Below are 24,190 nucleotides of genomic sequence, written 5' to 3'. Positions count from 1 at the left end.
CTTATCTTCCTCCTCCTCCCCTTCTCTCATTAATTTTTTGTTTTCAAAATTTTGTTTTTCATTTATTTAGTGAACTCTCATTGTGGAAACCCTTCTACCACATGAAGATTTGCATTCCAATTTATAGTTTTTATTACTAGAGAGGGTACTGAGAACGTAAGTAATTTGCCCACGTGCAGGCTAGAACTCATTTCTTCTTAACTCTTCATTGTTCCTTTATCCAATGAATTTATTTTTTATCAGCAGTTTATAAGTAAACAATTAGGATATGAGAAGAAAATTAACTCTAAATGTCAAAACATACTCATTTCAACAAGGTATTTGCCAGTTAATGGAATTCAATACAACTTGCATGTCTGTAGACTTAATGATATTGACAACAGTAGCCTACTGGAAAAATTCAGTAATGTCTTGAGGTGCAGAATTATAGGAAGCATTTTTCATGATATGATATATTTACAGCATGTTTCAAGATGAAAGTTAGTTTGTAGTTTAAATCTACACTTCTAGCTATTGAAATATTAAACATTTAAACTCTTGATGAATCATTCTTTTCTCCTCTGCCATGTACCTTCCTTTACTTTATGACGTAAGACTTAATGAGTGTATCAGTTCTTTAGAGTGATTGAGAATCCTTTTTAATAATTACTTCATAAAGTGTTAATGACATTGTATTGCAAGGTATGTTAAACACTCAGAGAACTTAATGTATATAGATAGAGTCCATATTTAGGGAAGATATCTGATTTGTGGATGCTTACTTTGGCAAAAAAAAAAAAAAAAAGACAGGCACTTAAAAATTCAGTTTGTAGCTTTGAGAGTTATGTGGATGACATCTGTTAAGAGTTCCTTTTCTTTTCTGTGAGAAAGGCAAGTAATATCCCCAAAGAAGAAGACACAATACCCTTTGAACTGTTTCATCACTTAATGTTAGCTAAAGCTAAGAAGGAAGTTCGAACTTAATGGCATTCTATTTTTAATGTAAAGTGTTTCATTTCATTTTCACAGTTAAAGCAGTAATAATTATGTCCAGAATATTTTGACCTGCCTCATATCTTAAACTAATTTGAACACAATTTCATTTAACACAAAAACTACAATTGCATTGCTCAAGAAGATAGCAAAGCTATCCTTAAAAGGGCAGTTCATTTTAATTTCATCTACAAAATTTTATTATTAGCTATTAATATTTTTGTTGCATTTTTTCCCAGATGATGCCTATCTTCATTTTATGTTGTTTTCTCCAGTCTTGTTCTTTTTATCTATCCTATCTAAAGTAGAAGTGGGTTTCATGAGATCTACAACACTTCTGAGTTTGGCTGAACCGGATTAAAACAAATTGGAAAATATTTGTCAAAATAAATGCAATATATTATTATATGATATAGTATTACAAATAATATGTATATGATTATAATGTATTATTATATCTATAATATAAATATGTAATATTTGTAACATTATTACTTATTTTGGCAAATATTTTCCAATTTATTTTATTTTATTAAAATATAATATGTTAATTATAATTTTAACATAACAAAACAGAATAGACTATATTATATTATTTATAATAAATATAAGTAAAATAAATAGTTACAGTGTGATTTTCTAACTAATTATATACCCAAAGAAATCTTTATATATGGTTTATTTGAAGACATTTAAAAAATTTAAGTTTGTGGATCATTTTAAAAAAATCATCATTTTCACTAAATTATACCTTCATGTAAAATCAACCCTCGAAGTATCTTTTTGCATATTTCAAACATAACTTTATTTTATTTATTTTGCTTAACAGGAAAATAATTCTGTAGTTTTAATTTAGTTTCTTGGGGCAGTTAAGTGAATAGAATTTCTGGGCCTTGAGTCAGGAAGACTCATCTTAACGAGTTCAAATCTGGCCATAGCTCCATGCTAGCTATTTGCTTCAGTTTTCTCATCTGTAAAAATAATTAGAGAAACTAGTGGTAAGCCACTTCAATATTTTTGCCAAGAAACCCCCAAATGGGGTTACACAGTCAGAGTAAAAAACAATTAAATGACAAAAATTTAGTTTCTTAATTTGAAGACCTACTTTCAAACTCTCTAAGAGGTTGGTATTATTTGCTGGTAGTTATTTAATTTCTGATGTTATTGCTATTTTGACCCATTTTATTGGATCCACATGTTTAAATCCATATGATTGTTCTCATTAGTAAGAATAATTTGTGAGTATGGTAGGATGGTAATAAGGGTAGGTAGTTTTTTATTTTTATTTTTTAATTTTAATTTTTATTTTATTTATTTATTTTTTTGAGGCTGGGATTAATAAGTGACTTGCCCAGGGTCACACAGCTAGGAAGTGTTAAGTGTCTGAGATCAAATTTGAACTCAGGTCCTCCTGAATTCAAGGCTGGTGCTCTATCCACTGCGCCACCTAGCTGCCCCCAGGTAGTTTTTTAATACTCAAATTTCCTCTTAGCAAACTTAACTTTAGAAGAACTGTGAACCTGACCTGAAATGGTATTATTAATATTTATAATATTTTTCTTTGAATATGAAAATGTAAAGGTGTATAGGATTTAATGGACAAATTTTATATTCTTGATGAGGGGGAAATACATTAATTTCCCCTTCCTATCCAACACAGGAGTATCAAGAGGTGTAGGGTTTATTCGATTTGACAAGCGGATCGAGGCAGAAGAAGCTATCAAAGGTTTAAATGGCCAGAAACCTCCAAGTGCCACAGAGCCAATCACTGTCAAGTTTGCTAACAATCCAAGCCAAAAAACCAATCAGGCCATCCTCTCTCACCTGTACCAGTCTCCTAACAGAAGGTATCCAGGACCATTAGCTCAACAGGCTCAACGGTTTAGGTAAGTTTGATTTCATTTTGGGCCCAGCTATTGACACCAAAGTCTTTAAGGCTTACTGGCCACTTCTTCCAGTGAATAATATAATCTCTCAGGCTCTCAAATTCCATACTTACCATGAAATTTTCTTTAGTAGGTATAAAGGTTGTGTCATGGGAGAACAGAGAACAAACTTAGGAACAGTGCATCTTGTAGATAATGCGGTAGAAAGAAAGCACTCTGTTCCAAGGCATTCTTAACCATAAAATACTTAATCTCTAATTTTATTTTAATACTTTTGTATCTTTTTGTTTTGAAGTTAACTTCTTTGCTTTGTCTATTAATCTACCTATACAAATATAATTATATCTATGGCTGCAAATAGGATTTTGAGTTCTTTCTTTTCTTTCATTTTTAAGGCCTTATTAGAATGATGATTTTGATGGTATTATTTACCAAAATAAAATAATAAATAAAAACCAAAAAAAATTTTTTCCCTATGCTAAATTGACATTTAAGCCAAGCTTATTCTGTGTGTATTTCTATGTCTACACATATACATCTCAGTTCTCTTTTGTGAAAGGAATGGAGACAACCTCGTGCTTTTCATGAGTAAGGCAATTTTTGTCTAAGCAAGTTGAATACATTTGGCCATATGAGAATTGCTAATTATAATGCCACCCACCCTCACTCTAGCTTTACTGACTACAAATGCATATTGATTTTCTTTCTTTCTTTTTTGTTTTTTTTTTAGAGTGGATTAGCACGTTATATATCTGATATACAGAAATATTATATAGTACTAAATTTAAATACATATATAGGACTAATAGAAATGAGTAGGGAAAAATAATAGTGAATATTTATGATAGGCCATTTTAAGCTGTTTGTGGAACTTGGCTTAATTTTTTCTTTTAAAACTTAATGGAAATAAATGTTTTGTGAAAAGAAGCATTCAGTTTTAATTTGTTACAGAGAAGCCCTTTCAAACAGTCCTTTTCTCTTGAAGTGATAGAATGAGCCCCAAACCTGCTTTTTCACACAGTGACTGAGTGTTTCCTTTCTCCTTCAAGGGGAGGGAAATTTTTTTTTTATTCTTGTTACAGATAGCATCATAGCTGGGAGTCAGATTATGAACAGTGAGTTTCTTTACATAGCATTAAATTAAAGATTGATTCTTGTAAAATTAAAAAGAAAGAATCTTTCACATTGTAAAGGGATATAATAGAAAGAATTTTGAAACTTTTCTCCAAGAAATTCGTATCTGTTCAAAACTCTGGGTAGAGAAAGGACCTCGGGTCATAGCAGAGCTGGGTATTGAGGTAAGGATGAGACTCCTTGTATTTTTATGCACATTTTAATAATGTTAGCATTTATATGGCATTTATAAGGTTTACAAAATATATGTCTGATTTTATTCTTCAGCAGCCTCAGGGGACAGGGTTAAGTGTTCTTATTATTCCTTCCATATCTTTTTGAAACCAACAAATAAGAATTTTTAAAGTTTGGCAAGAAGATAAATATAATTATTTTGAAGTACTTTTGTATTTCCTTTTTTAAGCACCAACTTTTTAAAATAGATATTTCTTCAGAAAAGTGACACCTTTAGAATTATAGCTTAAGAACTATTCATATTACAATTCTGAACAAATAGATTCACATAATATTATTTCTGTCAAAGGTAGAATTGTGATTGACTTGGTTTTCCCTACCTTAAACTGGGATATAAAGGGACAATAAAAGATCAGGTAACAAAGAGCTCAATTGTGTTGAACAACTTAGCATTCCACCTCATTTGGAGTTCTGTTCTTGTTTCTTCTTAATCCTAGTTTTTGTTTTCTCATTTTATAATATCGATCTCTCTACATTCTTGTTTTAGACAAGATGTGAACTGATAGTGATATCTTAATCTAAGCATGATCTGTAGGGAAAGTTTTTGAATGCCTTTTATTCCTAGGACTTAATGTTTAATTTGTAAACTTGAAATCCCTAGCTCCCTTTTTGAATAATTTTATTGGTCTCATTATTTATCTTGTCACTTAAAAAGAATCATTTCTTCAAGATTATAGGTAAATTGAGTTCTCTTTACAAACTTTGTGTTGTTTTTCATATACCATGTACATTAATGTTTTGTGCCAGTATCAAGGGACTCATCAGTTCTCATCAATTTTGTGGTTTTGTGTTAACAAAACAGCTCTTTTAGTGGAAGTGACTTGAAAGTTTTTTTTTTGTTTGTTTTTTGGTTTTTTTTAAGAGCAATATCTTTTTCTGGTAATATACCTTGAAAATTTTTTTAACTACTGGAAAATTTTATTTATGAATTTTAAGAGTTTTTGAGAGGAGAATTATTATGATTGGAGGAGTGACATGATCCACTTGAACTATTTCATTTATCAAATTTTTTAAAAATGAAAAATATGTACTTCAAGGTTATGTTTTTAATCTCAGACAACTTAGTCTGTCATGTCATGTGAAGAAAAGCTAGGAAAGGAATTATTTTACTATAACAATTTACTTGACTGGCCTGACATGAGCAATTTTATTGCCCTCAATTTAGAAAATAAGGTAAGTATGTTTGATTGGATGAAGAATCTAATTTAAGCTCTATGATGATTTTCTGGGTAAATAGTGAATGGTAGTTGAATTAACTTTCAACCAGATTTTCCATATTATCTTTTCATAAGACAATCTTAATTTTCTTCAGTTTGATGTTTTATTTGAGGGTATGCACAAAAATCAGTTCCATATATGTACTTTTAAAAACCTTTGAAAAGCTGCTTTGTTTTAATAAAATTTCCCAATAAGAGTTGCAGATGATCGGCATGCTGGTGGTATTATCACCCTTTAGAAGGGAAGAAATTATAATGTTTTTTCAGTAGTCTTGATGTTTGTACAATAAGCTTCCAGCTGTTTTTTTTTTTAAAAATACATCATGACATTCAACAACAGAGTTATTTAAAAATGGAGATGGTATAATCCTGGTATCCTTTAATAGAGAAAATCATTTTCAAGTTGATATGTATAATCTTTCCTATCTCTCACCTCCTTTAACTTCCATTTTAAAAATAAGGTAGGGTTCTTTTATTTTTTTTTTAAACCACATTTCATGGTCCCTTCTTCACCAGACTTTGTGTTTTGATCATACTTTTTTTCCTTCTGACCTATCTATACACGCCACATACATATACCTACACCCACACACACCATGTACACATGACATTAATTAGCTAATAGATATGTATCTCTAGATCCCAGAACAACATCACTCTACTCCTTTCTCTCTTGCAGTGCCTGTGTTCTCTTCCCAACTGAGAATCAGTATCAACTTGGATGTTTTGTGCACCTGGGGTCATTGCCTATTTGAATATTGGGTAGACAGCTTAAATAAAAAGAAACATTTATGTTTCATGGAATTGTATTGGCACTACTAAAGCAGTGGAGTTGGGGGTGGAGGGAGATGGACAACATTATGAAAATCTTCAAAAAGTCTTTAGGTAAATGGTTTTTTGTGTGCCAGAACTTAGAGACTTTGGGCTGTTAAAATACTACTGTAGACTTTGCAGGACTGGAGGTATCTTTGTTCTGAGATTTGATTCATGATTCAGCAACTTTTTTCTCTTTATATTCATGGCCTTGATTTGGATAGTGATAATAATCTCTTGTTACTTCTAGTTGTGGCTACTTTTAGTAGTAGACTGTAAAAGTGGAATCTCTGGCATGGATGCCTTTTGAGCATGTGGATGCTGAGATTCTATTTTGAATCAATTGAACGCCAGAGCACACATTTGAAGAATATTTTTAAACGTTTCTTCAAGAGGAGCCTAAAATTTTCCTAACTTTAATAAAGAAGGTAACATTTTTGGAACTTTTAAAGATTTGTCATTCCATTGGTGTAGGTGCTTCTTCAATATACAGAATTATTCTATCTGAAAAAAAATCAATCTAGTGTCTTACATTCTATTCCCTAGCTTTTATAGCCTTAAGCTGGTCCTTCTGAGGACACAGAACTGGAAGCTCCATCTGTGCTGGAAACCTTTTTAGTGATCAGCTGCAAAAGCATTTAGGGATATCTCAGTATCTCAAGGGTAGCACTGGATGATGATGGGAATGGAGGCTCAGAAAACAAACACCAGATTAGTTGCTTAACTATCAGTTAATTTAGCTTTCTTAAATTCAGTAGATTTGGGCTACATGTATGAAACACCTGCCAATAAAATTATGCCATTTTTCTACTGTTAGTCTAAAAAGCTCATCAATTCTGGTCATATGGTCTATAAATTAAGCAAATAACCTCAAAAGCCCCTTTCATTCTAGATTTGATAGTTAAATTAATGGGAATTTAATGTATTTTGACAATTTAGTATCTTTGAGGAATTCATTTTTTCCTTAAAATAATAAGTATAATTCTTTGCATTTTTTTAAACAAATTCTACTCTTTGGTGCCACAGCAAAAGGAACATTACCTGCATAGACAAAGAGAGAAAAGAAAAAGAAAATCTGATGCTTTTTGCTGATTCTGAAGACAGCATATGTTATCTGGTCCCTGAATCTGTACTTTGAAAACCTGGCCTTTCTTTTTCAGATCCAGAAATTAGAGTGAATACTTTCCTATTGTACAAATGGCTAAAAAGTTAATGTGCCTTTAAAAAAATTTTAAAACAGAAATGTGAATTTAATGAATTGGAATTATTTAGTTAGAGAAATCATTTTGAGTATCTTATTTTGGAAGATAAATATGGTAGTGGTATCAAGATTAGGTATGTCACTTGTTTTATTTACCTTCATTGTCCTCTTCAGAAATAGAAATATACTGAACTTTTCCTCAAAGTAAACACAAAATTAGAGAAAACAATAATGTGAAAGATATCATGACAAGATGTTTAAATAAGCAAAGGACAAAAATTTTAAATTTGAATTTAATTGGAAAAAAATAAAATGACATTTTAGTCCCCTATCTTTGATGTCCTCAAGGAAAATCTAAAATTCTGTCTGTCCAAAAATCTGTGCTCTTCCCTCCTTCCCAATTTCAACCATATAACTTCTAAAATCTTAAGCTTTGAGTTTTTGTTTTCTTTATCCCAAGAAATATGATGTGGTAGAAAGAACATTGGGAAATTTGAGATATGAGGATTCTCTACTTCTGGCCCTGTACTGCCAGGGCCACTGAATGTGTGATCACAGGCAAATCAATTGGCCAATTGATCACAGTATTTTCTCTGTAAAATGATTGGGGAGCAATGGGGTGATTATTTTCATGGTACTAAATTTAAAGAACCAGAGGCAATCTCAGAATTGGGAATGTAAAGTCAAAGTCATCCAAGGCATCTAGTTCTGCTTTTCTCTCCCTCATCCTCTGTACCCCTCTCCTGAATTTGATGTTTAGAAATGAGCTAACACCATAAAATCTTCTCACAAGAGGCACTATACTAGTTATAATGCAACATTTCTCAACCAGTCTTACTCTTAAATCCACAAATTTGATGTTGAGAAGAAGAAATTAACTATTCTTTTAGATTCATTATGCTAAAATAGTAATTAAATCTTAGGGAAAATAAGTAAAGTCTCATATTCTGCTCTCCCCCTCCCCCCGCAACCTTGGAGGATTTTGACCAGAAGATTGCATTGGTGACTTGTGGTACTTCCTTTGCTGGCACAGTGTCACATGCAGAGTTGCACTGACCTGTAGTAATAGGAAACTGTTGTTTCTGTAGGAAACAATATCTGCTGGAGTGCCAATGGGCACTGATGTGTGGGAATGCGCACCTGTTGTCACAGTCACATGAAAAGTACCATAATACATGTCACCACTGTGTTTACTGCTGTTCTGAGGCTTTACATACACATGCTGTAAAAATGAATTCAAAGGCAATGGCAATAACAAGCCAAGCTTTCTTAAGCACGCAGGGGAAAAAATAGAAGACTGAACAGTTTACTAAATGTGTGTTTTGCAGGTTGGACAATCTGCTCAATATGGCTTATGGCGTAAAGAGGTAATGAAGAATTGCATTAGGTTCATAATATTCATAATTGTTCCCACCTTAATTGATTAGTTTGCATTTATTTTTGGAGAAAGAGATTATCTTTTTTCTTTCTTTATGTGTTCATAAGGTTTGTGTTGGGTTTTATTTTGCATGTTCAGCTGAATGAAATGCTTCTTTTGAAGCATATCTGATTCAAGGAAATTTTTCATACCACTGGATGCCACTGAATCTTCAAAAAACAAAAACCAAACACCATTGTTTGTTGTATATTGCATTGCGGCGTTATAGCATGTTGTGGGTATTAAAGACTGCTTAAATTAAATGTTCATGGCTGTTATGGATAGTAGGGTTCAACACTGAGTCTGGCAACTATTCACTTAATAGTTTATGATTCTGAATTACCTCTACTGTTTAGCATGTTATTGCAAGCTACAGATTACATTTTGTTCAACAGCTTCAATATTTTATATATATATATATATATATATATATATATATATATATATATATATATATATATATATATATATATGTTTGTTGGGCTTGGGGGCAGAGGAAGTTGGGAGATGGCTAAGAATTTTGAGGGTTGGATGCTAAGGGGCAAAACAGGGAAGAGATGACTGTAACCAGCTTCCTTTCTTGTTCTTGCTTTTGTTTCCGATTTGTTTAGTAGGTTTTCTCCAATGACCATTGATGGAATGACCAGTTTGGCTGGAATTAATATCCCAGGGCATGCAGGCACAGGGTGGTGTATTTTTGTGTACAACTTGGCACCAGACGCAGATGAGAGTATCCTGTGGCAAATGTTTGGGCCCTTTGGAGCTGTCACCAACGTGAAGGTCATCCGTGATTTTAACACTAATAAATGCAAAGGTTTTGGATTTGTGACTATGACAAACTATGATGAGGCTGCTATGGCAATAGCTAGCCTGAATGGATACCGCCTGGGAGACAGAGTATTACAGGTGTCCTTTAAAACAAACAAAACGCACAAAGCCTAATGAGTTTATTGTCCTCAGTCCGTTTATATATGAAAACTACAACAAAGGCAAGTTAAGAAAAACTTTATACATTAGTAAATGTCTTTGTAAGTCAAGTGTTGAGGTGGGGATAAAATAACTACTTAGCATCCTAAGAAATATGTGAGTTTTTTTATTGCTAGTATTTGAATCAAAACTTCTTAATATCTTTATGTTTGAATATGGACAAGAGGTACAGGGTTTTTACCTGTCACATTGCATTCTATTGCCTTCTTTGAAGAAGGTGGACCTTTTAAAGTGTTTCAGTTAAGGGAAGAAGTTTCTTTTCTCTTCCTCTTCCTCTTCCTCTTCCTCTTCCTCTTCCTCTTCTCTTCTCAACATAACTGCCTTGAATCTGTGAGTAATTATTGAGGCTTTGTGTTGTGATCCTTAAGTTGGTTGTGTTCCTTTCAGTTCTTTTCTCAGTTTGCTTTGTGTATTATTTTACATTTATGCATTGCTATTATGTCTGTTCAAGAAAAAATGTATTTTGAAGTTTACATTTTATTTATAAAGTTTAAAACAGTATTTATTTTGGAATTACGATTTTGGTTGGGGAAGGGGGGGGGGCTACATTATAAACGCTTATTGTAAGAATACTGGAGAACTTTTCGTAAAGCAGTACCTTGCCAAAGAGATAAGAGCCTCTTTGATGTGGGTTTAAAAAAAAAAGATCTATTTTTATAAAAAAGAAAATTTGGAGAAACTTTTTACTGGTCCTGGAACAAATATTTTGACTTGAATACTTTGAGAAATCTCTTCATATGACACCTAGTGAGCTTTTAAAACTTACCAGGAAATTTGCAGTGGTTGGAAAATTTAGAAAGATTTATGATGTAGGAAAATACTTTGGCAATCTTTGTAATTAAAAAAAAATAGAATCAGTGGGAACACTGTTGGTTTCATTTTTGTAATCATCAGTGGAATGTCTGATCATCCTGGTTATTATGTGATAGGTGGCTCACATTGATTTGTGATTTTGAAACAAATAAAAAAAATTACAAAAAAGAATTATAAGTGCAGGCAAGAAATTTAAATTACCAAGAGATGGGGGAAAAATCTGTTCTTCCTAAAGAATTCCCTTCAGATAGAGCTCATGGTGTTTAGTGATGTACTTGCAGTATTGTTTAAAGAATTGTTTTGTCGTAAAGAAAAAAAAAAATTGTTGCACATGATTTATACTGTGGCAAATCGTCAGAAGTGATCTGGGTTGGAGATATTTGAAGGTTTTTGAAAGTTATGTTCAATGCTAACACCTGAGCTTTGTGTAATGTAAATAAGACCTTGTGTTTATGAACCTTTCAGCTAATTTGTTTGTTTGTTTTCTTACATGCCAAGTGATGTTCAGGTTTTGAATGTTTTTGTATCTGTTTTTTTTTCCCCTTTGTAAATGGCATTAACATGGTTACTTGAGGTCTTGCTTATTCATTTCTGTTGTCCTGGGGACTTGAAATTACAGTGCATCAGATTTGTTGTTGATTTTGTCTGTAGATAGTCTAGCTTCAGCTGTTTATTGTGATGCTATATTTTTGTTTATAAATATGTTTGTGGTAAAAAAAAAAAGAATATAACCATAGGTTTTGAACAAATTTCCTTACATTTTTCATACAAAAATCATAAATACCTGTATGCTATTGAAATTTAACTTTGTATGATGCTTAAACCACTATTTGGGGAAATAATAAAATAAGTCTTTACCATGTATGGAAGAAATTTTAAAAATACGAAATATTTTCTGATTAGCATCTAGCATATAATAAATTTTCAAAAAAGCTGAGGGCAAAATGCCTTCTCCAGGATGCACTGATAACTCTAGTTATGTCCTGCTTTTTGTATAAACAGATGCTCATATGCTTCCCCTTAGAACAATGTGCTATGCATAACATAGTTGTACATTATCATTGCAGTTGCTTTGAGTTTTTATTTTTCATTATTTAAATTGTAGTTATAAAATTTTCAGTATAGTACTGTACACATACTGTGAAGCACGTGCTAAAGTGAATAAGCAGGTTTTCATGCTGATCCATTCAATGCTATTCATAAATCAATTGGCTTCACATTCTCATATCCTTAGGTGTCTTTAGATGATCAAAGTTAACCTTCTTCATTAAAAGAAAAAAAAAACTTTAAAAATATATATATATGCTTTAAAAAAATAAGATTTTTCCATATGAGAAAACAGTAGCTACATGCTTCTTTCCTATACTATTGTAGCAAACCAAGGCATTGATGAGAAGGCATGTAAATTGTGCTTCACTTTACAGTGTTTATCAGAGCACTTAATAAAATGTAAGGCTGGTATTTATTTGAAATTGTACAGTGATTTAATTCACATCTGTTGAAATAGAAAATATATTCTGTTGAATATTTAAGAGGCTGTACATGTTTTCTTTTGTGTTTGAATCCTTTGTACTTTTTCATGTTCAGTACATCAATAAACAAAGTTGAAGGGAAAGGACAATGTGGTGACTAGGTCTTTATGGTATGGTCTATGGGGTATGGGGAGGAGGAACATTCAAATTTTGAGAGTTTGTTCCCCAAAGGTTTATATTTAAAGCAGTGTCATCAAATGTGAGATTTCCAAAGATCTCCAAGGCAAGTGGAGTTAAGCCAGACATGGAAAAGACAAGTGAATTTCACCCTCTGACTAGTAATTTCCTAAATATCACCACGTGGATAATTTTATAAGAATACATACCATCATCACCTAGTAAAGTCATCTGTACAAATGTAACATCCTGTTGCAATGAGTTTACTTTTTAAAAATCAGATTTCATGTATTAATGTGTCTTTCTATATTTCTATAAAATTCAGTTTATTTCACAAAAGGGGAACAACAATCTGTTTGCTTTAAGTGGTTGTGCGGAGCAATGTGCTGTTTGCTTTTTAGGTAAGGGGGGAATAAGCTATGTTATAGACTTGAAATTGAACTTTAATTGATTTTCATAAATAGGATTTATCTCTCATTTTGTCTTTAATGTTAGTCTTACCAAAATGGTTTAGTTTACTATGGTTACCAAATTTTCTAAATTGAGAGCTGATCTTAAAAAAACACACACACACACACACACACACACACACACACACACACACTTTTACCATACCTCCCACCTATTCATGTAAGGGATTTTGCACATGGCTGAAAATTGTGATATTAGAATTTCAAATCTATTTTGAATTTTTGTTGCATAATCACTACTTCTGTTGAAGACATATCTTGATACTCCCTTTTGGGGGGATGTTTTTTCTTTAGGGTTGAGAAAATGTGATTTGATAATTAAGGATTATTATCATGTGTATGCATTATAAGATTTAATTTCTTTGTAGCATTCTCTCAGTAAACCATCAGTGGACATAAAGCCCCTGTTGGCAGTAGTCAAATATTTTAGCTGAATGATACAAGTTTGCTCCTCCAATATGGAGCTAATATTACCCAATATTCAATTCTTCTGTTTTTAATTACCTAAATCTAATAATAAAATTTTCTAGTGTTAATGTCATCTATTTCACTTTCTTTTCCTCATAACTGATCAATATTTTGATTTATTATTCAGCCAGACAGTAGAATCAAACAGTAAAGAATTTGAGAGAACCACTGAAGAAATAGTGCTTCCCCATTCTCATTAGCTTGTGTATAGATTGTCCTTATCCCAATAAACTAGCAGAATTTTTTTTCAAAATATGGTACCCACCTTAGTTAATTGGAGCATTTTACTCTATTGGTAAATCCAATTTTTAAAAAAGTAAACATTAAAAGCTTATTTTTCCAGTTTAAGTAATGGGGCTTTAGAGCTTTTTATGTTTATTGTTAGAATAATCTAAAATGGGTGCTGCAAAGTTTTTCCAATTTAGTTTCTACTTTTATAAAAAGGCCTGAAAGGTTGACATTCTGAAGTGAGCCCAAATTTTTAATAGGCTGTGTCTATAAAGGGGTTCCTGAGCAATATATACAAGCTTTATAGATGTTGGATTGGCGTAATAATTTACCTCTTTTTTTTTTCCTAAAAAGTTTTGCTTCTTAAATATATAGCAAGTGGGAGCAGTTTAGAATTGCTGAAGACTAAAAATATGGATAAATGAATCTTAAGCAACTTAAATATGTGGAGAAGACATCCATGTGCTTTTTCATTTAAGTCAATCATAACAATAGCATTCTTGCAAATATCAGCAGTGCTGGTTTTTTCCACAAGCTAAGGATTGGTAAGAAAGGAACTTTCAGTCATTCCCCCCAAAGAAGGGCCATTATTCTTTGTTTCAAAAAAGAAGTGTCATTTTAGATCTGTCTTTAAAATTTTTAGAAGTCAGCCATGTCAGAATACCCATTCATGTAACCGATAAATGGTGTTATGCTTTTTTAAGAAAGATAAATCATTGGTTTGTCCAGTTGTATATATTAAGACAGAACACTAAGAACCAAATACTATAACATATAGCCAATTATCTCTCAACCTTGTTCCACTCCTTCAAAGTTAGAGGTACAACATTATCCTTTTCTTTTCTGAGTTTTTAGTAGATTTGAATCACTTGCAATATGCTATGCAACACAGGTTTGAATTGAACATCTGAGAGTTTCCTAGTAATCTCATTGATCTTTTAGCCTTACCATCAGTATCAGGAGCTTGGAGACAAGTTAGTTAAATCAGATAGCTGTTCTAAACCAAATAATTATTGTGGCATCAACGACATCATTTAATAAAACCCTATTCAGAATATATAGAAAAGGAAAGAGAAATGGAAGAGTTGGACACAATTTAGTAAATGTCTAAACAACAAAATATTTTCAGAATCATTGATTGGGTAATAGGTTAGCCAAGTTAATCTGAATGAGGTTAACCATATATGTGAGTTGTGTTGATACTGACTTAAATATATAACAGTGTCTCAAGTCTTATTGCAGTTTTAAATATTGAATGATTTTGATAAGCCTCAAATTTCAATAAAGTTTTTGAAACACTTTGCATATAGGGATAATACTTAATATGTATTAATATCTGCTATGTATTATGCCCATGCCTGGGCACTGTACTAAGTGCTTTATAGCATTTGATTCTCAAAACAATCCTGTGTGTTAAGTAGATGCTATTATATCCCTATTTTACAGATGAGATAACTGAGATAAAGACAGACTAAAGTGAACTCTGTAGAGTCACCCACCTAATAAATGGATTTGAATTTAGTTCTTCTGGACTCCGTACCCATCTCTATTCATTGTACCATTAAGAAAAAATGGGACATCTTCCAGCACTGAGAAAAATTGGTATTCTGGATATATCTCCCTCTTATATATATATTTTAGTGTGTATATGGACGATACACATGTATTTATATTTTTATATTTATATTATCTATCTATCTATCTATCTATCTATCTATATCTATATATCTATCTATATATCTATATCTATATATATATCATTGATGTCCTTTAAAACAAATCACAACCATTCCTTCCCGTGCTTATCCATGTTCTCCCATGATTTCTCCAGATCTGGCCAATATGCTAGAGATAGGCCTTTGTTCTAGAGTTTTTTAAAAATCCATTTTGTGGATATATGTTAAATATAATGCACTTTGCCTCACTTTGCAATTGTATCGTATTAGAGATTTACCTGGGGAGTTAACGGCTTGGTTAAAGATACATAGCCAATAGTTTTCTGATGAAATACTTTTGAAGCCAGGGTCTTCTTTACTCTTACTATTCTGTCAACTACACCGAGTCTCTTGATGCAGTTTTTGAAGGATCATATATGACATCAAATTATTTATTTCATCTGTATTAATGATTTCATCTATATGAGGAATTCCTTATTTGTAATTATTTTTTTTACCAATTCAAATCAATAAATCATCTAAAAGTGATGATAATTTAGATTTCAGAGGTCATTATTTGGGCCCAACCCCTTTACTACTGAGGAAATTGAAGTCCAGAGACTTGCCAAGTATGTAAGGCGGCAAATGTCAGAGCTGGTATTTAAACCAACTAGCTGACTTTAAATCTAGCCTACTTTTTATTGTAAGTAATCATTTTTAAGAAAGTTGTTTGGGGATACTGAAAAGCTGAGACTTGCCCATCCTCACATGGCTGGTTAGAGTTAGAATTTGAACCTAGATCTTCCTGATTCTAAAGCTAACTCCCTCTATCCACTGACTATGCCATGATTCCTTCCATAACTTAAGTACAAGCATATGCACATATATGATCAAGTTTCAAAGTACTGATACTGTAATAATAAAGTATACTTAATTCTAAAACTATACTATTTTAATCCTTTATTACTCAGTGGACATTTTAAGACTTTACCATGCTTCAGTATTATGACTATAAACATTAGTGGTTTTTTTTAAACATTATTTCATATCATAGATGTAAAAATAATAAATAATTGGGATGAATTTATTGTGACCTTATGCCACAAACTATAAGTCACTTTAAAATGAAATTTCTAACAAATTTTCTTATATAGAAGGTAAGGGTGAGGATGTAGAGGAGGAAGGGGGAAGGATGATTGTAAAGAAATGATATGTAAAGAAAAATCTTACTTAAGTTGTCTAGTTGTTTGAATTCTAGATAAATTGGGACCCAGTACCTGGGGGAAAAAAGTAAACTAAAAGGGATTTATGACTTGAGTTAAATTTTTGATACTGTCCTTTCTTCCCATTGCTACTACGCTTTCACTGTAGAGATTGTATCCTGATTGAGGATTATAATATGCTAGAGGTAAAGAAAACACAACCAGCCTATTTAATACAAGATGTTTCTAGTTGATGATCAATGTATTCGGTAACAAAAATTCTTTCCTCGCCCAACCCTATGTATTGCTCTCAATGCTTTCACTTCTTTCAGATAAAGTGATTTAAAAATCATACTGATAAAGTTTTCCTACTTAACATTTATATAGTTCCTGGTGCCTTAGCATACAATTACACTATGTTATTAGATGTTCATTTTATTTTCTTATCCAGACTTCTCAAGGATAACTCATCACAGAAATTCTAGGGAAATTATAAAACTTAAATGCTACTTATTTTCAATACTATAGGCATAGGTTTCCCAGTATTATTCACTCTCTCCCTCCCCCCTCATACACATTATATTTTATTTCTTGGAATCCATCCAGCTATTCTTTTGATGAGGAATTATGTAATAGAGAAAAAGGAAAATTTTCAGCCAGAATTTCATTAGAAAATAGAGCATTGTGAACATACTTATTTCATGGACTATTGGTAAAGTGATAATGGTTTGTGCTTATCTACAGTTTTACTAAAAGGATGGTCCAGGGTTTTTTGGCTTTGTTATTTTGTGATTTGTTACTCTGAAGACACAATCCTGGATGATACCATCCCTGTTTCTGAAGTCATCAGACCCTCTGAGGAGCCTTATGAAATTGAGAGAACTACCACCCTGTTCCAGCTTACTTTCTTCATTATGACTCCTCCATTGTATAGGTGAGGAAACATAAATATGTGACTTATTCCAAGTCACAAAGGTCTTTTGAATCCAGATTTTCTGACTCCATAGTCAGTGTTCTTTTCTAGAGAATATCCTAACCCACTATTAAATTCATGATTTAATTGGCAGAGGATGGCTCTCAAGGACTACTTATTTTGTCCTGGATCTTAAGTATAAATGTATGGTGGTTGATGGTGTTTTTCTTCTAAATCAGATTTTGATTACCTTTTAGAAAGCTACGGTTTAGAGATTTTAACTGGAGCAAGCAATAGCTTTGACTATTTTCATTTTTACCATGAATATTTTCAAACAGAAAATTTTATTTAACTTTAGCTCTCATGGATTTAAAAGAATTTGAACAAGGCCTTCAAGAGCATCTATCCCAACCCTTTTCCCAAATTTTAAAGTTGAGGAAACTGAAGCCTAGAACGGTGGTGATTTGTGTAAGATTGAACCAGGGTATGCTTTTCCCACACCAACACTAAAATACTAAAAATAAGAGATGCTTATGTTCCTAAACCTCCTGCCCTTTGGTTTTCTGTTGCAGTCAGAATTCTGAAACACACTAGATGGAACTTTTCAAAATCTCATTATAGGTAAGTTTACTTTATGTTTTTTATAGTTATTATCTATCATCAAGAGTTGAAGTACTCATCTCATGATAAGGGATGGGGAAATTAAAAGCTCACTTTTACTTAATTGTCATTCTCAAAATGGACTTTAAGAGATGAACTATTTTATTGTGTAAATTGACATTTAATGCATTTAATCCCAGTAAACTTTGTGAATGATAACTTTTGTAATTGCCATGTTCAAATTTTTTGTTGTTTTCTTTTAGTAGTATTAAAGTATCATTTATTTTTTATGCTAATTAGGGAAGGCTATACTAAAAAAAATAGAGAAAGGATCTTCTTTGGTGCTATTGTAGTAAAATGTCACCACTGAAAAACAGAGAAAAGACTTTTGAGAGACTCAATTATTGTTATCCAAATATAACCAAAACAATTTAGTTATACTTTTCACTGAGAGCTTCTTGGCAACATAATAACTAAAAATTGGTTCCAGAGGCCTCACAAGTAAATCTTGGCTAGTTCAAGATTTCATGACTTCCGCTTTTACCTCAGAATGTTATTTTTATTTTTGTTTTCTCATATAGGTACCCCAAGTGAGAGACATTTAACTTCTCTAATAATATGTGCAAGTAATAAATGGTCAAGTTCAAAAGTGTTGATAATCTTTATCTTATGAGAAAAGACAAATGAATGTAGTGAGTGGATTACAGTCAGAGAACTTAATTTCTGATAGTATGACTTTAGAAAAACTACTTCATCTTTTCTGGCCTCAATTTCCTTCTATGTAAAAAAAAATCCAATAACAATTTCCCTGAAGTCCAAAAATTCATATTTTCTATTTCTTGCAAGTCACATTTTTTTCCTTTTTTTTTGAGGAGAGGGAGTTGACTTTCCTTTTTTTGCTGAATGGGAAAATGGAATTTGGCAACCTTGTCCAGACATTGTAATGGTTTTTCCTGCTTTCATGAGGGAGGATAGCCATGACTTAATAGCCAACTCTTCTCTCATCTTATCTTTGTTCTGTCCCATTCTACTGTAAAGTTAACAACATTCTTTCACTGAATGGGAGAAGAGGAGGAGGACCAGGAGGAGATGATTCAAATTATGGGTGAGTGATTTCTCCTTTCTCTTTGCTTCATAGCATCTCTGATTGCAGTGTTATTCTTTGAGGGTCTCGGTAAATAGTATCTCCTTATGTTCATGTACTCAAAAAAGTGTATGATGGTAGAGAGCACTTTGAAAAAGATTGATGAAACTTAGACACTCATCATGCACCTGGATCTTCTTGTGACATCACAGGCAAGGCAATAATGATGGTCTAGAAGGAGCTACAGATGTATTTTTTTCTCTTTTTTAACAATGACACAGATTGGACTTGTTCTCTATTCAAGCTTCCCTTATGAGTAAATATCTATTTTTATGGTTGAACTGCACTTTAAAAATAGCACCCATCAGTGTGACTCTCTTCTCCATATGTTAAAAGTTGTACACTTGTTAAAATTCCTCAGATCTTTTAAATCCTTCTATACTTAGGATACATTTCATTTTTTTGTTTTGAATTTCAAGAATGCTCTTTTTTGTTTTAAATGTTGCCCTTTTACTGCTTGAAAACCTTAAATTACTTACCTCTTCCAGTAAAAAGAAAAGGAGGGGAAAAAAATCCTGTCATTTGAGAACTCTGTCATTGATGATTTTTTTTTAATTAACCAAGGCTTGGGATGACTAACTGAAAATTCTATTAATATTTGGAGAGTTACAATCTTCATCCTGTAGCAATTATTAATTTTTGTTGCTGGGAGCAATTAGCTAGAACAATCACAGTTGCAGCTGTTAGATACTATAAGCTCCAACAGAGATTACCAGAGAACTTGTGCACATTTAGAACCTCTATCTAGATTTATTTTAATGGATGATTGTTTGGAAGATGCTGTATTAGCTGCTGCTATTGGATCTTCATTGCATTGTATATTTGACTTGGTGCTTCAGCATGACTTATTGACCATTGTAGCTGAGATATTTAAGTAGTCTTGTTGAATCCTGACTGGATAAGTCTGACTTGGTATCAAAATAACCCGCACAGGTCCTTTCTGTCTTCTCTCTGTTCAAACCTCCATGTGACTTATCCTAAGACACTTACATTGTTAACTCATGAATAGTTTTTTATTATTTTCTTAATTTTGTTAATTCCTTTTTAGTTTTTTAAAAATTTTGCTGAGAGTATTAATGAATTAAATCACTTGTTGATTGTGTGATGTATAAGTGAATAGATATTTCAATTTGCATTTTTCCCCAATAATTCTTTGAAGGTAGGAACTGCCTTTGAGTTCTTAGAGTAGAGTCCCTGGCACACACTCATATTCTCAAATTGACCTATGATCTCATTGATTTGAATGTTTCCTCTCTTCCAGAGGGTAAACCTTCCTAATAAAAAAAAAGAAAAAGAAAAAATTGCAATTCAGCAACACTTATCCAGAACGTCAGGGATATTTTATATAACATACATAGACTTGATAATAATGAGTCATTCATATCCTTCTATCCTCTTCAATCGTTCATCACCTTTTCTGGTTGAACTTACATTCTAATGGAGACAATGACTTATACAGGTTTCAGCTGTAAGTCAGATAGAAAGTTCCCAAGGATATAATGGCAAAGCAGATAACAATGCATCTTTAGTATAATTTTATTAATAAAATCATATTCTTTTTTGATGTTGGGTCATTTAACTGCTTTTTCAAGAACTTCTTGTATTCCCAGCACTTTACACATTGTTATTTTTGTTATTCAGTCATTTTTTTTCAGCTGTTATCCAATCCTTCATGACTTTATTTAGGGTTTTCTTGGCAAAGACACTTAGAGTGGTTTGCCTTTTCCTTTTCCAGTTCATTTTACAGAAGTGAAAATTGAGACAAACAGGGTTAAATGACTTGCCTAAGGTCACACAACTAGTAAATGTCTCAAACCATATTTGAACTCTGGAAAAAGCATCTATCTACCTGACTTCAGAGGCAGCATCCACTATGCAACCTAGCTACACCACTGTGCACATAGTAGGCATTTAAATAATTTTACATTCATTCATTTTTTGGTAAGGAAGGTCTACCAGGTTTAGTCCATCATGTATTTACTTCTCCTACTTAAGTTGCTTACATCCTTACATCTTTTTGCTCTTTTCCTCTATTCTTTAATAATTCCTTTGTTTAACTCCTCATGCTTTCTATAATATTTAGCATAGTGGCATAGTTGGCACTTTTAGTAAATTTTGCATGTTGAGTTGACATCTGTTTCTGTTTTAAATTAAAAAAAAGATTTTTGGGGTTTCTATTGTTTAGAATAATAAGTCAATAATATAGAATATTATTATATAGAATATATAGAATGCTAAGTCTGCTCACATTCATAGTTTTTGTTTGAGTTAGTTTTTTTTTTTGTTTGTTTTGTTTTTGTTTTGTTTTGCTTTTTTTAAAGAATGCCTCACCGGCCCTTTTTGTTAAGCCTCCATATTTTTTTAAAAATTCATTATTAGGCACAAGTTTTTAAGACTATATTAGGGTTTCTGCTTGTGTTGCTTCACTTTGGGGAATAGCTGTTATTCCTTTGTGCTACTTGTTATGTCTAAAGACTAATATTATATTTTTCAAATTTTTGTTTCCTTTGCATTTGAAGTCCTAGAAAGACCACTTGCAAAATTTGTTGTTTGTTATTAAAATGTTTTTTACTTCCATATTATCTTGGAGTTTGAAACATACTCTTACTGTGTTTATGCCTATAAGCTTTTTTACCTTCTCTGCAGTTCCCTTTTCTGTTCTCTCAAAAAGTTCTTTGCTATCTATCTTTCTTCATTCTGGATATTTTTCTGATACTATGATTTCCTGCATGATAGTAAGCATTTTTAAGATATAAGCTCCTTGAAAGTAATGATTGTTTCATTCTTTGTAATTTTATTCCTAGCATTTAGCACAATTTTGATATATATATATATACATATATATATATATGTATATATATATACACATATATATGTATACACACATATATAATAAATAGCAAATGCTTAATAAATATTTTAAAATATTTTTATTGAATCATTATAGAGTTTCTTATTTGTGCATATTCTGAAGAAAGAATTCAGAGAATTCTGTATTTTATCATGTATTGGTTTACTTTTATTTGTAACATTTTTATAAGTGATCTCTTTAAAACTTAATGTTTCTTGCTAATTTTAAAATCCTTCTTGTTGATTCTAATTTGGGCTTCTATTTAGGTTTTTCTCTTCAAATTTTTAGTGTTTATAACTTTCAAATTGTGTATTTCTCTTTCCTGGTTTTTCTTCTTTTTCTAATAAAGACACAACAGAGTCAGGGCAGCAAGGCTGAGATAGCTTATGTCCTTTGGGAGTTACTAGGTTTGTCTGCTTGGGCCCCTCCTTCCATTGCCTATAGTTGACATTTTTTGGTTTTGTTTTTACATTTCAAAATAAAATGATACTCCGAGGAGACAAGACTCACTCAAGCTGTATTTTAGTCTATTTTATTTTAGACTTGGCACAGTCACATGCTGGTGTTCCCACTCCAGTTTTTACTTTTCTTTTCCTTATGAGGCTGGGCTTAATAACTCATTGTTGTTTTATGCAAAGGAGAGAAAAGAGCAAGGTATTTGCAGTTTCTGCAACCTTAGAGATCACTTAGTCTTGTCAACAGGTAATCATAACTTAACGAAACTTTGGTGAAAACTAGGTTTATTTCAAGAGATATGAGCATGCACGTTGAACCCAAAGAGTTCCCAATACATACAGAAGTTTACATTTTACAAACAGCAGAACAAAGGAAGTCCAGAAAACACCACCTAAAAGGGAGGAGGAAAGACACAGTAAAAGGTGGGAAAAGGATAAAACCCCTCCTGAATGGGAAGAGCCAAGGCAGTGGGAAAAGACAAATTCCATTCCCTTAGGAACTGCTGGACTATGAAGATAGAAGACAGTCTGCTTACCTACATGGGTGCCACTTTGACAAGAAGTTTCTAAGCCTAGAGCAGATTGTCTGGTGCCTTGACTCCCAAGGATACTCAGGGAGTCCAATTTGGTTTGCAAACAACAAATTATGTCAGCTGGGTGCCAGGAAGATTTTTTTTCCTTAACACACTCAGGATTCTTCATTCTCTGGGCCAGTATTTCTGGAGAATATGACAACCCAAAAATTCAATTTCAGGGGCCCTTTTAATAGTCCCCAGCAGTCCCTAGTCAGAATGCAACACTTTTTATCTCCTCTCCTTCTTCAATTTCATGTGACTAGGAAGAGTAAAGAAAGACGGATGAAAAGTGGAAAGTAATCCCCACTATTAGTTCCAGATTCCAACTTTTTTTTTTTCTTATGCCTTTCAATAAGAGATGAACTCTGGTAGGAGAGTAGGGCTGAGTGAACACTTGAATAATTAGAGTTCTACGTTAACAATTTATTTTGTGATACCAATATTTGGGATAAGAATTCATTATTTGAAAAAAAAAACTGTTGGGAAAACTGGAAATTAGTATGGCAGACATTAGATAAGGACCCACACTTTATACCATTTACCAAGATAAGATCAAAATGGGTCCATAATTTAGGCATAAAGAATGAGATCATAAATAGATTAGAGGAACAGAGTATAGTCTACCTCTCAGATTTGTGGAAGAGGAAGGAATTTATGACCAGAGGAGAACTAGAGATCATTATTGATCACAAAATAGAAGATTTTGATTACATCAAATTAAAAAGCTTTTGTATAAATAAAACTAATGCAAACAAGATTAGAAGGGAAGTAACAAATTGGGAAAATATTTTTACAGTTAAAGGTTCTGATAAAGGCCTCATTTCCAAAAATATATAGAGAACTGACTCTAATTTATAAGAAATCAAACCATTCTCCAATTGATAAATGGTCAAAGGACAAACAATTTTCAGATAATGAAACTGAAACTATATCCACTCATATGAAAGAGTGTTCCAAATCACTACTGATCAGAGAAATGCAAATTAAGACAACTCTGAGATACCACTACAAGCCTGTCAGATTGGCTAAGATGACAGGAAAAGATGATGATGAGTGTTGGAGGGGATGTGGGAAAGCTGGGACACTGACGCAATGTGAAAGAATCCAGCCATTCTGAAGAGCAGTTTGGAACTATGCCCTTTGATCCAGCAGTGCTACTACTGGGCTTATACCCCAAAGAAATACTAAAGATGGGAAAGGGGCCTGTATGTGCCAAAATGTTTGTGGCAGCTCTTTTTGTAGTGGCTAGAAACTGGAAAATGAATGAATGCCCATCAATTGGAGAATAGTTGGGTAAATTATGATA

At 32.4% G+C, this 24,190-nt stretch overlaps 1 protein-coding gene across 24 annotated transcripts in view; it reads left to right on the top strand.

The window, feature by feature from the left end:
• ELAVL2 (ELAV like RNA binding protein 2) overlaps positions 1–21,811 on the top strand; it is a 211,329-nt gene extending 189,518 nt beyond the window's left edge. For 19 of the 24 annotated variants that reach the window (XM_074280762.1, XM_074280751.1, XM_074280749.1 and 16 more), the window contains 4 exons: positions 2,633–2,858; positions 8,786–8,824; positions 9,486–17,880; positions 18,898–21,811. In XM_074280762.1, the coding sequence (XP_074136863.1) occupies positions 2,633–2,858; positions 8,786–8,824; positions 9,486–9,816 (596 nt within the window). In that variant the 3' untranslated portion in view covers positions 9,817–17,880; positions 18,898–21,811. The remainder of the gene's footprint in view (positions 1–2,632; positions 2,859–8,785; positions 8,825–9,485; positions 17,881–18,897) is intronic. The other 5 variants (XM_074280744.1, XM_074280743.1, XM_074280765.1 and 2 more) reach the window with 3 other exon arrangements.
• Positions 21,812–24,190: the final 2,379 nt, after the last annotated feature.

Source organism: Sminthopsis crassicaudata, chromosome 1 (assembly GCF_048593235.1).
Source record: "Sminthopsis crassicaudata isolate SCR6 chromosome 1, ASM4859323v1, whole genome shotgun sequence".
Classification (NCBI taxonomy): Eukaryota; Metazoa; Chordata; class Mammalia; order Dasyuromorphia; family Dasyuridae; genus Sminthopsis; species Sminthopsis crassicaudata.
The sequence above is the reverse complement of the archived record's forward strand: the minus strand, read 5'-3'. Positions and strand labels throughout refer to the sequence as shown.